Here is a 15,448-nt window from a genome sequence, read left to right as displayed (position 1 = left end):
TGGGTTATGTGAGAAGCATGAGCAGCTACTGATAAGAGACATTCAAATAATGTGATTCACAGAAGTGAAGCTTCAAATAAAAAACTGTTTTTGGCTCACGAGAGTAAACTTTGCTCACACTAAACTAACTCCAGAGTCAAAACTGGATTTCTTGTAAATCACATGATTTGGGGGAAATGATTCCGACTTGAACAACCAATGAGAGGATGAGTACACATTGTGAAACAGAAAAAACACTTTCTATGCTGCATGTTAAGTTGTGCTATTACTCTATTGAAATTAACTTCAATAGAGTCAAACATGTTTTGATCTGAAATGCATCAAAAATCGAATGTGTATTATTAACCTGGTATATTACATGAATCAATTTAGATCACCTACTTTTTGTTTATGCAGAAATGTACATATGACATGACTGAACCATATAGTTTATGTCACTCATTTGTACTGGTATGCATTATATGTGGCAGAATGATGAGTTTATCACTTTATGTATTGCCATTTGGTGCGTGGGTCTGAGGAAGAATTTGTTTTTTTTCGAAGAGGGACACAAAAGAGGGAGGGCGTTGAGGGATCCAACGATTGAGAAATACTGGGGTGGATAATGCACAAAGCCCCAGTTGATCAAAATACTGTGTCAGAGCAGGCGAAGACACAGAAGCTGCACAATGAGGTGTCCTGCCGTTTCATTGCTGCTCCTGATCGTCGCTGTGGAAACAGGATTCTCAACAGGAAGCAGGTAAAAGCTTCTAATAATGCAATGTAATGCAACGAAAGTGAAGTGTTTATGTGTGTTTCTATGTAATATAATAAATTATTTTATGTCATAATGTAATGGATAAGACATTGCAGATCTTAATCCATAGCTATAGATGTTATCGAATATAAAATATGAGATCATTTTCCACCTCTGTGTGCAGATTCTTCATCTCAGCTCCAAATGTGTTTCATGTGGGAGTTAAAGAGAAAGTGTTTGTCCAGATGGGAGTGCCTCATCTCAACATGCCTGTCACTCTCTACCTGAAAGACCAGCTCAACCGTCTTGTGTCCGAGAAGATAACCGTTGTTTGCACCAGCCAAACGGACATCATAACAGCTGAGCTCATGGTATTGACTCACACAAAAAAAGCAAACAATCAAGACAGGGTTAGGGTTATCTGAGATCATTAACCCAAACTCTAAATCTGCATCTTTTACAGATTGACAGTGGACTTGTGTCAAAATTAGGAATAAATCCTACGCACCTTTTGTTAGCGGCAGAGAGCCCAGGCTTCGTTGAAGCAAAGGCGGCATGGGTCCTGGTATCAAAGCACAGGGGTTATATCTTCATTCAGACTAATCAACCAATGTACAACCCCAAACAGAAAGGTAAGAAGAAAGTTTAAAATGGGAATAGATGTCAAACAATGTGAAATAAATCTACCTTCTACCATATTCAAAGCCATTTACCTTAATGTTAACTCTTCAAGTAAGTTACAGGATATTCACTCTCGACCACACGCTCAGGCCTCATGAGGCAACGGTGCACATATCAGTATTTGTAAGTACGCACATTTTTTAGGAATAAAGAGGGCTTTGATTTGAAGTTGTTAAAGAAATGTTTCATGCTTTTATTATTTTCTGACAGAATGCAGCTGGAAACCGAATAATGAAGACCTCCAGGAAAATAAAGGGGGGAATATTCACAGATACTTTCCCCATACCTGATGTTTCTCAGTACGTTAGGACATATTTGCAATAAATCTTGACTTACATTAACATAATAATAACACATTTTGTTTTAACCAAGAACCGGCACATGGAAGATTACAGCTCACTATACAGAAGATAGAGCGAATGCTGCTTCTCGAGAGTTCAAAGTTAAAAAATTTGGTAAGTTTTCTTGAAGTATACTTAAAAAAACACAACATGTACAATACTTCAGCCTGAAAACATGTTATTGTTACACATTCCATAGTTTTACCAAGTTTTGAGGTGAACGTCAAAATGGAGCAGAACTGTGTTTTGTTGAAAGCTGAAGAGTTTGTCTTCAGCATCTCGGCCATGTAAGTGTTGATCAATTCGACATTAAATCTGCTTATTGTCGATCATTGGTTGACAACATACACATGTTAAACTTAGAAGTTTTACATTTTGTTTCTGAATTTCTCCCTTTAGGTATTCCCATGGTGAGCAGGTTAATGGAGCTTACCACTGCAAATTTGGCGTTTCAACAAAAGATGGAGCTTCTGGTGAAAAAAGAACCACTGTCATTATTAGGGGACTGGAGCTGACTGGCTCGGTAAGAAAACTAATTTCTATCCAAAATGTATATAAAGATTCAATCAGATCTTTTAATTAAGCGTTTCATTAGTTGAAAAGCAACAATTTGTGCCATTTCTTGCAGGTCCAGGATGGAACAGCAAGAGTTTCTCTTCCTAAATCCGATTTAAATAAACGACTCCAGAAGGACCTGAACCTGACCCTCTCTGATTTACAGCAAAGACGAGCACAAGTCTATTTGGGAATATTCGTCACCAACATCAAAAGTAAAGGACATATTTCAAACCATGGTTCAAGTAAAAAACACACCCAGTGGGGTTAAAAATTTAATTCAAATTTGTTATGATTTAATATTTATCTGAAATATTTGATACAATCAAATATCTTGTTTGTTGACCTATTATGTTGTAGAGAGAGAATTAACTTACACTTTTGTAGACTTGGTTACATATAGTCATATATTTGCTGTGATTGTAGCTACAGAAGTACTTGATACAGGTACTGGTACGTGATACAAAAGCTGATTAGAAACCCTAAAGTACCAATTTGACTAAATAATTAAACACTGAAAATGAAATACTCATAAAATAAATTTTACTAATACATCATATCACTTTATGAATATTTATGGGAAAACAATTCACAAGAACAAATTATCTACTTCTTCTACAAACATTAATAATAATAATTAATCTCGATTATTGTGACTTTTCTCTGCGGCTGATATAACTGTGTGTAATATCTTTGGCTCAGGTGGTGAAATGCAAGAGACAGAAGTTTATCTTCCTGTCCTCTCCCACAAATACACCATGGATCTCTCTCGAACTCGCTCACACTTTGTTCCTGGATACCCACTAGATGTTGTGGTATGCATGTCACTCACAGATACACAGCTAAGTGCGTTACTGTCATGGTTTACTATGTCATAGAGTGTGTTTGTTGTTGTTACAGGTGATCGTGCGTCTCCCAGATGGGTCTCCAGCACCTGATGTGCCAGTCAGGATTGACATACCAGGAAGTTCAGAGCCCTTTACGCTTGGCACTACTGACCAGGAGGGGGCAGTGTTTCATACCTTTAATATTAACACTGCAGCAACGATTACTGTTGAAGTTAGTTTCCACCAAACTAGATCTAGATGTTTCATTTTTTTGTTCTTCAGTTTTAACTGTTTCCATCTCTTGGCTCCAAAAAGGTGACTGCAGACGACCTGCATGAGAGGAAAACCATTCAACGTGCTTCATCTCCAAGTGGCAGCTACCTTTACATGAGTTTTACCAACAAGCTGTACTCTGTGAAAGAAGTACTAGCAGTAACGTACAACTCCGTGAATGGCCCAACTGTTGGGTCTATATACTACATGGTGAGCCACATCAGACTTACTGCCACACGGTGCGAGCAGCAGTTTGTCATGGAAAAAAACATTTCTCTCTCTCTCTGTTGCAGGTCCTGAGCCGCGGCACCCTGATTAAAAACGGATCACTCAATTTTGGCAACTCAGTGAAACACAACCTGCAGATAACACATGATATGGTTCCATCCTTCCGTCTGATAGGCTACTTCTACAACCAGCGTGGTGACATCATCGCTGACTCTGTGAGGGTAGATGTCAGGGATGAATGTGAGATAAACGTCAAGGTGAGTAAACAGCAGAGATAAGTGTGCAGCTTGGGCAGAGAGAGAGAGAGAGAGACAGTGGACAAACAGAACTTGAACTATTTTGAAAAGACTGTATGGTTGAAAGTGAAAGTGATTCAACATAACTGAGACCCTTGTTTTATACTTTTGAATTTGTTATAAACGAGGTGGAGGAGAGTGTCATACGGGCAACATAATCTAAAGACTGTAAATTGACTTGGGTGGGCGCTATCTCAAAATACACAACCCTACGACCCTAACAGTGTGTGAAATGTGTTTTCATGTGTATAACTTAATGGTTTTTTTTAATCTGACATTTGCCAACAACATTTATATGTCTCTGAAATGTCTTGACTTCATGCAGGTTACACATAAAGGAAGTTTTGAGCCTGGAAATCAGGCGACGCTGGAGTTTGACTTACCTGGTCAGAGCGCCAGAATTGCTCTGCTCGCTGTGGATAAGGCCTTCTACGCTCTCAATGCCAATAATAAACTCACAGCCAAACAGGTGGAACTTTTAAAAGCACCTCGCACATAAATGCCTTCTCTTAAAACACATTGATCTGGTTTTTTTCAATCTTTATATATTGGAATACGGTAAATACAGCCACTTTCTCCCGCCTTTCAGATGTTTTCTGCCATGCAGTCATACGACCTTGGTTGCTCATATGGTGGAGGATCTAACCCAGCCTCTGTAATAGAAGATGCTGGTCTGTCTTTCATATCCCATTCCGAGTCGGAGGGTAGTGCAAGTATGTCAAAAATATTTTTTTTATCAATTTATTTCTTTAAAATTGAAATTTGTCACGACCTATATTGACTGAATACTGTGTCACTGATGAGAAGAAGAGAATACCTTGATACCATACTTAGTGGAAATGTTAAATTACAGTTTAAATTGTGTTTAGTATGTTTTGATATTTATTTTTGTTTATAGCTAACCACTGCGTTTAGTATCTGCAACCAGAAATACAGAATTTCAAGTTTAAAAAAAAGATTGTTTTCATTATACCAACAACCATACAAACTTTATCTTAAAAGGTGCTGTTCTCGGCCTATCCCATAAGCTTATTTTGTTAAATTGTTATGTGAACTATGATTCCAGAATTTGGCTGTGGTTCACAATCTGCACGACAGAGACGCGATGTGGACCTTCAGCTGGAAATGATGACCTTAAGTAAGACGACGTTACAGAATCATATTTGGTCTGTGATAATGTGAGAAATACTTCTGGTCAAAAATATTTTCACACAAATGCCATATTTTACTTTCAGAATCAAACTATTCCGATGAAAACCTTCAGAAGTGTTGTGATGAAGGGTTTTCTCTCATCCCCATGAACCTGACCTGTGACGAAAGAGCAAAGAGGGTCTCTCTGGTGCAGAAAAGGCAAGAGTGTGCAGACGCCTTTTTAAAATGCTGCCTGGAGGGGGAGCGTCTGAGGCGCAAAAAGATACAAGAGGATGCCCGGAAAGGATTTGGCCGGAGTGAGATGAAATCACATCTAATATATCATGTAATAGCTGTGGCATAAATGTAACGGAACTAAGAAATACACTCTTCGTCTTCTACTGTCTTCAGCTGCAAGTCAAGCTGACATTGAAGAGTTCTTCTTTGACACTGCTCAACAGTACATTCGACGATTTTTCCCTCCCAGCTTTGCATTCATTGAATTTGATGTCAATAGTAAAGGCAGGTAAGAGGTGTCTGGTTTTAATGTAATGTTTTCCATGAAATACTGTGTATAAAGACATTAAAACATTTGCTGATACATTCTTTAGTTTATATCATTTGCATTTGTTCCCATTTATTGCTTCTAATCTCATTTTGTGAGAATTTCAGCTTTTCCTATTGTTTAAGAGTGTTAATCCACCAAACAGCTATTTCTCTTTTAGGTATTCTCTTGCTCTGCCCGATTCCATTACGACATGGGAAATTCAGGTCATCGCATTATCTGCAGCCAGTGGTGATACCATGCTCCCAATTTTACAAATGCATAATGAATGTTTGGCTAAAGTTTCTCAATAATATCAGCAACTCACTGACTCTGTGTTTCATTTTAGGTTTTTGTGTGGTTCAACCGACTGAGGTCAGAGCCTTTAAGAGGATGTTTGTGTCTCTGAGACTGCCGTACTCAGTGAAAAGATACGAGCAAATGTCCATTTCACCTGTTATCTACAACTATGGCGACGACAGCCTAGAGGTAGCTACAACCAACTGCTGAAGTTAAGTATCAACTAAACCAGTAAAAATGAATTCACTGGGCTTTTATCACAGGTGGCCGTTCATATGGAACAAACTGAAGGACTCTGCTCCCCTGGCTCTGCCACCACCACAGCGTTTGTTAACATCACTGTGGAGCCACATTCTTCCCAGTTTGTCTCTTTCTCTGCAGTCCCCATGGTAACAGGGTCCATACCCATCAAAATACGTCTCTATGATATAGAGAATGAGAGGGGAGTGGATGCCATTCAAAAGACTCTGAATGTGTGGGTGAGTGAAGAATAATGTTTTTTTTTATCTCATAATCCAAATCATCTTTTTACAATAGAGACCGAACAAAATAAATAGACAACAAATACAACGACATGTAAGGGAAGCGCAGTAATTTGGCTCCCTTTTGTTTTATGTAGACTGAAGGATTAGAACAGAGACTAGAAGAAACCCAAGTGATTAAGTTGGATGGTAAGTTGTTTCAAATTTCATCAATGCTTAGTCATTATTTCTGTTCTCAGATATAACGTCTGCTTGAATCAGTTTACGTTTCTCTGTCATAACAGGGGTGAGCAGAAAGACCTTAGTTATTGATGGAACTTTACCAGATGAAGTCATCCCAGACTCCAGCTCCAATCTTTTTATTTCAGCAGAAGGTATCTGCTATTAGAGATAAACATGCAATTCAAAAATCTGTGAATGTGACAGTGTCTTGACTTTCCAACATCCTCACTCGACAGAGAATGGATTTCATGCACAAGTGAAAAACCTACTAAATCCGGAGAGGGTTAACAAACTGATCAGGTTGCCTGGGTACTGTATGGAACAGACAATGTCAGGATTTGCTCCTACAGTTTCAGCCCTGCGGTACCTTGATCTGAGTGAGCAATGGTACCACTTGCCTGCTGGTGCCAGGGATGACGCTATTGATAAGATGATCAAAGGTATGAACGCCTTAATCGAATAACGTCTACAACTCTTTATTTTATTTTTTTTGGAACCATGCACACACAAAACTTGAGAGAGGAGTTAAACTTAAACAGTGTTGTTATTTCTAAGGCCCTCATTAAGTGCTATTTTTTTTCCTGTTAGCAGACTCTAAAGTTGACTAAGTAAATAGGTCTGTTTCTGTAGCACCTTCACAACAAGGTGTCTTGAGAACCACTGGCCATGATTGCTATGAGATCTACTGTGGATACCCATGGTGCCCACAGAATGCATTCCTATCGACCTCTTGACCTACAACATCAAGGAAAACTTTCCTTTGGTGCACAATAAATATCAAAATAAGAAATATAAGTTATGCCTTATTAGAATGACAGACAAATAATAAGAACAAATTTAAGCATTTCATTTAATGTTTAAATTGCAGACAACAAACATGGTTAAGAGTGAAAACAGAGGCATGAAAGCATGATGGGGGGGGGGAAACTTGAGGTTTGAGAGTTTGCTGACCTGACCCCCAGAGGGAGACTGTTTCATAACCTGTGAACCAGGACAGAAAAAGTTTTGTGAGCTTTTGATGAGTCTGTATCTTTGAGTAAATGACACAGAGCCTTTGTTGTGATGACGCCACATGGACTTTCAGTATTAAGAATCATTATCTCATTGACACAAGAAGCATATGGTTATTAGAGTCTGACTTATATATCAGATTGATAAGTCATCCAATATTAGCTCAGTACTGAAAGGCACATATTAGACGCCATTGCATCAATACTTGCATGTATGTCAGCCACCGATAGATAGAATGACGGATAGAAGAGTTTATTTTTATGTTCTAGTTAATTTTAGAACATAATACAAGTTTATTTTTCCATCTATCTATCTTCCTTGGTGTTTGTAGAAGCATTATAATATGATTTTGGCGAGAAAATTATTAGATGCCAGTGTATCATCATAAGATATTTTTTTTAACACTCAAATATCAGCATAAGTTAAATTAGTTAGAAACCAGATAGTAAAACCAGCAGAAAATTCAGTTGCAGTGATGACAAATCAGAAAACAAAGCAACTGACTAAGTTGACAGTGGCAGAATAATAGAATAATAGACACTCAGAAACAGGAGTCTACCAGCGTCTACAACTCCACATGGAGCCTGTAATATATTTTAACTGAGGAAAGTTCAACTAGTTATCAAAGGTGACCCCAAGGCCTCTGCTTTTTCTTCTCGTTTCACATATTGTGTGATGTTAAGGTAATTGCCCCCTCTACAGGTCACTAACAAGGCTGTACAATTTCTTTAAATCAGGTTATAATCGGCTTTTGAATGTACACCCCCCAAAACCTGATGGATCTTATGGACCATGGAGATCTGCGCCATCCAGTTACTGGTCAGTTTCTTTTTCCTGTATCATTATTGGTCTTGTAAGCTTGTTAACTTCTGCTTAAATTGGAGCCTTAAAGGTGCAGTGTGTAGAATTTAGTGACATCTAGTGGTGAAGTTGCATGTTGCAGCTGAAGACCCCTCACCTCACCCTCCCCTTCCAAACATGAAGGAGAACCTGGGGCAGCCTTCGGATGTTATAAAAACTCTAAAGATGTTTAGTTTGTCCAATCTGGGCCATTATAAAAAACATGGCAGCCTCTGTAGAGAGGACCCTCTCCGATGTAAATATAAAGTATTTAAATATAAAGGATAAAGGAAACAACAATTTGTACAATTTAGATGAAACACAATAGTGAAAACATCACTATGATTAATTTCTGCCAATAGATTCCTTCACCTAACTCTCACACACTGAACCTTTAATTGTTGACAAATAATTCCTGTATTGTTGAGCACTTCACATGTAAGACTCCCAGCACAGAACACATGTCCCAAGAAAACCAGCCATTAAAATGTGGTAGTCATATTGTGATGAATGTATTTGAAGGAACTTTGGTTGAGCAGCTCACCAAATCTGTAGGCGGCAACAGTTGAACATTAAACAGTTTGCATTATAAATAAAGAGGTAGCACAAATAATTAAGCTATAACATTTATACACATGAGGTTAAAGCATTTAGAACCAGGACAGATTTTACACACAATATGTATTCAACTGAATTTAGGTAAAGCTCTGACTCAGGCAGCATGAATCAACCATTCATTGTGAGCTCACTGCCACTCTCTACCTTTTATACAGAGGATAATAAAACTGACATCTGAAATCCATTCATAATCATGTTTTCAGATGCTATCACAGTGTTGTCTTTGTTTAGCACTGAAGATGATCCAGGTATTCTCATCACTATTGTATTATTGTATGAATTAGTGGAGTTTAGTGACAGGAAATCACTTCAGTGAATTATTTTACCAGTTACTCTCCATAACATACACATTGAACAAGTTTCCACCTATAAATACCATGGCAGCATCCAGGCATCTATTTAATACATACCTAGCTACATCAAAATTATATCTCTAGCAAATATAGCATTTGAAATGGATGCTTTCCAATGCTGACAGTGAACCAATAAATCAGAATCTTGTCTTGAACTTTCAGAACTCATGTCTGTGCAGTTTTTTTGTCTTTTTTTGTCTGGTTAAATGTAAAATCACATATCTCACATGATGAATACATTTTCCTAATTTTTGGTATGTCAACTTGTAAATCAGCTTATTCCATCAACATTGCTCCCTTGTTTTTTCTCTTCTCTTGTCCTCAGGCTGACTGCCTACGTAGTAAAACTTCTGTCCTTGGTGTCGCAGCGCCAGACAGTGGCTTTAGGACAGCAGGGCCGGATAACTGAGGTTGTGCCTGCAGAAAAGATCATGCAGTCAGTCAGTTACCTGCTCTCAGTACAGGAGACAGACGGGTCATTCATTGACCCACATCCTGTGCTCCACAGAAATGTCCTGGTACGCACAGTGTGTAGTATACATGTCAGAGTATATGAAACTGTGCAGCAGTGATTTAATGCAGCATTGTCCATGTGTGTTTAATGTAGGCGGGCAAAGACAAAGCTGCGTCCATGACGGCTTTCATCGCTCTGTCACTGAAACTGTCACGTGAATTTCTGCAAAGTCATGCACAAAATAATGTGGTAAGATGAAATAAAAATGTCTTGATGTTATTATTAGAAATTAAACTTTTTAAATATTCACGTTGCCCAGAGGATAGATCCTGATGACTGTGATCTTCCCTGACTTGTTAACATCAATTCAAAATTACGTAGTCATCAAAATATCTGCATGAAATGACAAATGGCCTCAATTTACTTTGTGCTTAGAACCAATTGACAGAAGTAAGATTAATTACGAATGTGTATTTTAACACACTGTTGTCAGTTCATTTTCTGTGCGGATGGTTTCAGGAGTGAAATGCAATGACTGCCTTTATGCTACTTTCTACCAGGATGCAAGTATTTCAAGATCAACAACATATCTCATGTCCAACGTAGAGGAGCTTCAGCATCCATACGCAGTTGCCATCACTGCCTACTGCCTCGCCGTTTGCATGCCAGAGGGAACAGATCTATCATCGGTGTGGACAAAACTTGAAGCTATGACAACCGAAGGCATGTACTATCATAACAAATAGGTGGTATATTGGTATGGGTATAGGTCATTTCATTAGTTATTCCATATAGCCAATGAAAAATCAACTGAGAAATGTCTGGAAGATAAAATCCCAAATTACATGGCCAGTGTCCCATCTTCTAACATGGAGGAGGTTGGGTTTACGACCTATACTGCAGCATGTGTTTTCTCACTGCCTGTATCATCATATCACCAAACCCCCTAAACAATCATTATATCATGTTTATTTATTGGAATGTTTACTTATTGTCTATTTCTGAACTATCAGGGAAGGATGGCTGTTACCTGTGGACAAAAGATGCTAGCAAAGAGAATCAACAGATGTCTGCCAGCTTCACAGTAGAGACTACGGCCTATGCTCTCCTCACTGCAGTGGCACTAAAGCAAACCCAGGCGGCAGATAAGGCAGCATGCTGGTTAGTCACTCAGGAAAACTACTTTGGAGGTTACCTATCCTCTCAGGTGATTATGACAAGCGTAGATGATTGACAATCATAAAGTCAGAGTTCAGTGTCAGATTGGAGTTGTAACATATCATTAATGTTTTGTTACCATGTCCAGGATACCCTCATGGCAATGGAAGCCCTCGCTGAGTATCAGCTAGGGAGGCCTGTCGGTTCCGATTCAAATTTTTTGGCAGAGTTCACTGTCCCAGGAAAGAAAGACATTGTTAAGCTTGAGCTGGCAAATCAAGAGAAGGTGGAAGTAAACCTGAAGGTAACACAGATCATTTCAGAATCAACTTAGACGCACATAAATGTTTTGCCTCATAACTGACCTTATGACTTGTTTTCCTCTTTTGTCTGTTGCCCCAGAAACTTACAGGGAACAACATCGTTATGCAGTTGTCAGGAAAAGGAGACATCAAACTAAAAGTAAGTTTCAAAAAATGTCTGTATAAAGGCTGAACAAGATCCGTACTTTACTGAACATCAATCTCCTTGACAGATTCTGAAGGCTTTCCATTTACTGGATCCCAAGGACGCCTGTGCCAAACTGTCTATCAAGGTCATAGTGGAGGGGAAAGTAAAGTACACCGGTAAGCTTTTGTTCACTGATATCATCTCACAACTTAAAGTATTGAAAACCACATTAATATCTGTCCATCTAGCTAAGGTCATAGAAACATATGAATACTATGATGACTACGATAACAACGGGGAAAAAGAGTCGTCAGTGCCACAATCAGCGATTGATCAGTCCGATGATCACACCCGAAGCAGGAGAGACGTCGATACCAGCGGAAATTTAAACAATGTTGTCACCTATACAGTCTGCGTCAGGTCAGTTCAGTGACATATTTGCTCTATGAGCATTCATGAAGAGATCACAAATTCCAACCAGTGTCTCTCACTTACTATATTTTTCTTTGTTCTGTTTGTGTTTCTGTGCAGTTCTTTAGTGAACAACACTCTCACAGGAATGGCGATTGCTGACATCACACTACTGAGTGGATTTGAAGTTGAAACGGAGGACCTGGACAGGGTTAGTGGATCACAGCCTCCTCCTCATTTGTGTCATCCTTCTCAATGCAAAGTGGTCGGAGATATTTTGCCCATTTCATGTCACCTAAAAAGTTAAATTCCTTCCTCCTCCTAGCTAACAAGGTCACCTGAGCAATACATTTCGCATTATGAAGTCTCGTACGGAAGGGTGCTGATCTACTTCAATGAGGTGAGTCTGAAAACCATTTAAATTCACAAAATTGTACATGTCCCATACTAATAGAAATGTTCTCTCACCAGTTCTTTGAGCCACAGGAATGTATTAGTTTCGATGCCATACAGAGAGTTCTTATCAGCCTTCTGCAGCCTGCTCCAGCTGTGTTCTACGACTATTATGAACCTAGTAAGCATTTTGTTTTCTATTTTAAAGCATTTTTGTCACGATAGGTGGGACATTTTAGTTGAATTCAGGAATTTGGAGCTAATTGTGCATTTCTTTGAAGGCCGAAAGTGTACTGTGTTCTACTCTGCCCCCCAAAGAAGCAAGCTGGTCTCCAAACTGTGTTCAGAGGATGTGTGCCAGTGTGCAGAAAGTGAGCCTTCACTCCAACACCCATAGTGACAAAACACAGCTGAATAAATGTAGCTTTAAAAGTTCAATGTGTAGGATTTAGTAGCATCTAGTGGTGGAGTTGCATGTTGCAGCTAAAGAACCTGTGGAAGCTTTCAGTTGTAATAAAAACTTAAAAGGTGTTTAGTTTGTCCAGTCTGGGCTTCTGTAAAAAACATGGCGGAGAGAGGACCCACTTGTGATGTCGATATAAAACATTTAAATATAAAGGGCCCGTTCTGGGGAAAAGAAAATAACAATTCTTATAATTTAGATGAAACACACTAGTGAAAACGTCACTAGGATTATTTTAGATTATTTTTAACTAAATCTTACACACTGGACCTTTAAACATCAGGTTTATGTAGCTACTGAGAATTTCTTTATGTTCATCTTTCCTTTAGGGCCGTGTCATAAACAAAAACTGACGTTTAAATCGGAAAGATCTGGAGCACTGACGAAGAATGACCGCTTTGAACATGCTTGCTTCTTTCCCACAGTAGATTACGGTGAGTACTACACAGTAGACATATTGTGTTATGTATCTAAATATCAATTCCATTCTTGCATACTGTACACTGACACTGACTCAAATTATTCCTCAGAATGTTTTTCATGCCCTCATGCTAGCGACAGCCAGTACCCGGAGGTATCATACATTGTCCCATTCTTGTGAACACGATATCTCCCAAAAAGACTCAGAGGAATTTCTTTATATTTGGTTCTAATGTTCTGTTGGACTCAAGGATAAACTGATTAGTATTTAGTGAGAAGCCGCTGTGACCTCACAGATCACATTTATAGCTTTGTGAACACGATATCTCAAGAAAACCTTGAGGGAATTTCTTCTAGTTTTGTACAAGTGTGATGAAATTTAGGGGGTCAAAGTTCAAAGTCATGTGAAACTGTGACATATTGGGATTTTAAGGATGACCTGATTCACATTTGGAGGTCAAAGGTCACTGTGACGTCACAAATCCCCCTTGTACCTTGTGAATGTGTTAACTCACGTGCTAACTGATTCGATTTTGGGAAGTCAAAACTCATGGTGGCCTTTAAAAACAAGTTTTTTCCCTCTTGCCATTTTTTGGACCAGGTGTCACTTGAACTCAAAAAATTTTTCATTAGATGTCATTGGTCAAAGGTCAAAGGTCACAGTGACCTCATATCCGAATGCGAAGATAGTGCATATTGACTGAAACAGAACTGGTTGGCGCAAGCATACAACTACAGGGCGTTTATGAGATAATAATTGGTTGATTGTTGTTCATCTGCAGCGTACATTGTCGACGTTGACGGTGTTTCACTGAGGAGCAACTTTGAGATGTACAGGTCTACAATAACCAAGGTTCTTCGATTAAGTGAGTAAATCTTTACTACAAACACTCACAGATTTATTTTCCTCATAAACCTTTAGTGATAAGAATCTTCTTGAATATATAATCTTTCATCTGTCCGCCAGATGGGGATATGCATGTTGATGAAAATTCAGTTCGAGTGTTTGCTAAGAGGCTTCAGTGCAAAGCACAGTTGATTCCGGGAAGCAGGTACCTCATCATGGGCAAAGATGGCTCCACAACTGACTCCAGCGGCGAGTAAGTAGTCAATGATATGACGGAAACGTTTACGGTGATCGATCCTCGTTTTGTTCACCCGCTCCTTCTTCTCGTAGGATGCAGTATCTGTTGGACTCAAACACCTGGGTGGAGAAAAAGCCTTCAGACAGAGAGTGTGGAAAATCTGATAATGTAGCTGCCTGCACAGGCTTTTCTACATTCGTGAACGAGTACAAGCTGAACGGCTGCAAACAGTGAAGCCAATCTGAGAGCTCTTTTCTCGCTGCTCATGATATTATACATCTGCATTGCTTATTAGCCATGACACATGAAGAGTCTCTTATATGAAAGCATCTTTAATTGCTGAGACATTACTACTCGCTTATTCAGTCTCCACCACGGTATCATTTTAACATTTACCGCTTCAGTGACATATGTTTATGTCTGAAAAGCAGCAGCCAGTTTTCAAATAAAAAACAACAGCAAGTGCCTTTCTTTGTGTATTTTCTTTCAGCTAGTTGTGGGAATTTTAATGAAACTCAAGTTATTCTCATCCACAAACGTACATTTGCTCTTTAATGTCTTTCCAAACAGAGTGAATCAGTTTGTTTAAGCCTTCCTGCTGAATACATAGATATATATATATTACTGGCCGTAAAGGATCTGAGAGGGGTCTCTGTGTTCAAGGCAGCCCCTCTCAAACTTACCCCCTCCTTACTTAACATCTGCAAGGTGAGGAAAAGGGAGAGGGGGGTTTCCAGGCTCATGAGACTGGCTCACTTGCTCCCAGTTGATTCCCACAGTGGCAGGATTTGAATCAATTATTACCTCATAAGGATAAAGTCATTCTATTAGAGAGAGTTGATATCCTGCCTCTCAAATGTGGTTGGAAACATGCTGCAAAAAGATTTTCATTGCAATTATAATGTACAGACTTGTCAAGCTCATACTGCAGAGAGAGAGAGGTGTGATGGGAGAAAACCAGGGGGGCAATGGGAGGGAGCAGTGCCGAAGGAGAGGGAGGGAGACTTGGGTGGAGAAGTGAGGAACAAGCAAAGGCTTATGTGCTTATATTATTCTAATCTCTGAGGCCGGGTCCAATGTAAGCAACACGGGAGGACTGACCATCACTTCAATCACAGCCAGATCAATGGCTGCACTGTTTCAGCCATCAGACATTTCATTAAATTTGAATCAATA

The 15,448-nt window shown here is 39.1% G+C and overlaps 1 protein-coding gene across 1 annotated transcript; it reads left to right on the top strand.

Annotated features, from left to right (window-relative positions):
• Positions 1–622: 622 nt before the first annotated feature.
• c4b (complement C4B (Chido/Rodgers blood group)) lies at positions 623–14,739 on the top strand. Its single transcript, XM_061080470.1, has 41 exons — positions 623–739; positions 921–1,107; positions 1,200–1,368; positions 1,470–1,540; positions 1,628–1,716; positions 1,790–1,872; positions 1,958–2,045; positions 2,158–2,281; positions 2,387–2,528; positions 3,016–3,128; positions 3,214–3,372; positions 3,456–3,623; positions 3,707–3,898; positions 4,263–4,406; positions 4,527–4,650; positions 5,004–5,075; positions 5,173–5,385; positions 5,480–5,594; positions 5,794–5,864; positions 5,962–6,101; positions 6,176–6,391; positions 6,532–6,583; positions 6,679–6,768; positions 6,853–7,056; positions 8,365–8,446; positions 9,764–9,956; positions 10,046–10,141; positions 10,453–10,615; positions 10,906–11,099; positions 11,199–11,354; positions 11,453–11,512; positions 11,586–11,676; positions 11,749–11,920; positions 12,032–12,122; positions 12,237–12,311; positions 12,383–12,485; positions 12,586–12,675; positions 13,097–13,201; positions 13,970–14,053; positions 14,155–14,287; positions 14,365–14,739. Exons 1-41 carry the CDS (start codon positions 669–671, stop codon positions 14,504–14,506), a joined length of 5,127 nt encoding a protein of 1,708 aa, XP_060936453.1. The 5' UTR covers positions 623–668; the 3' UTR covers positions 14,507–14,739.
• The last annotated feature ends 709 nt before the right edge of the window (positions 14,740–15,448 follow it).

Source organism: Limanda limanda, chromosome 11 (genome assembly GCF_963576545.1).
Source record: "Limanda limanda chromosome 11, fLimLim1.1, whole genome shotgun sequence".
In the NCBI taxonomy this organism is placed as follows: Eukaryota; Metazoa; Chordata; class Actinopteri; order Pleuronectiformes; family Pleuronectidae; genus Limanda; species Limanda limanda.
The sequence above is the reverse complement of the archived record's forward strand: the minus strand, read 5'-3'. Positions and strand labels throughout refer to the sequence as shown.

What these genes read in the sequence shown, in the direction of transcription:
- c4b (XM_061080470.1), top strand. Translation starts at nt 669, where the DNA reads ATGAGGTGTCCTGCCGTTTCATTGCTGCTCCTGATCGTCGCTGTGGAA. An exon ending in CCGGAAAGGATTTGGCCGGA is followed by an intron (nt 5,386 to 5,479) that starts GTGAGATGAAAT and finishes TACTGTCTTCAG; the next exon opens with CTGCAAGTCAAGCTGACATT. An exon ending in TATTGATAAGATGATCAAAG is followed by an intron (nt 7,057 to 8,364) that starts GTATGAACGCCT and finishes TCTTTAAATCAG; the next exon opens with GTTATAATCGGCTTTTGAAT.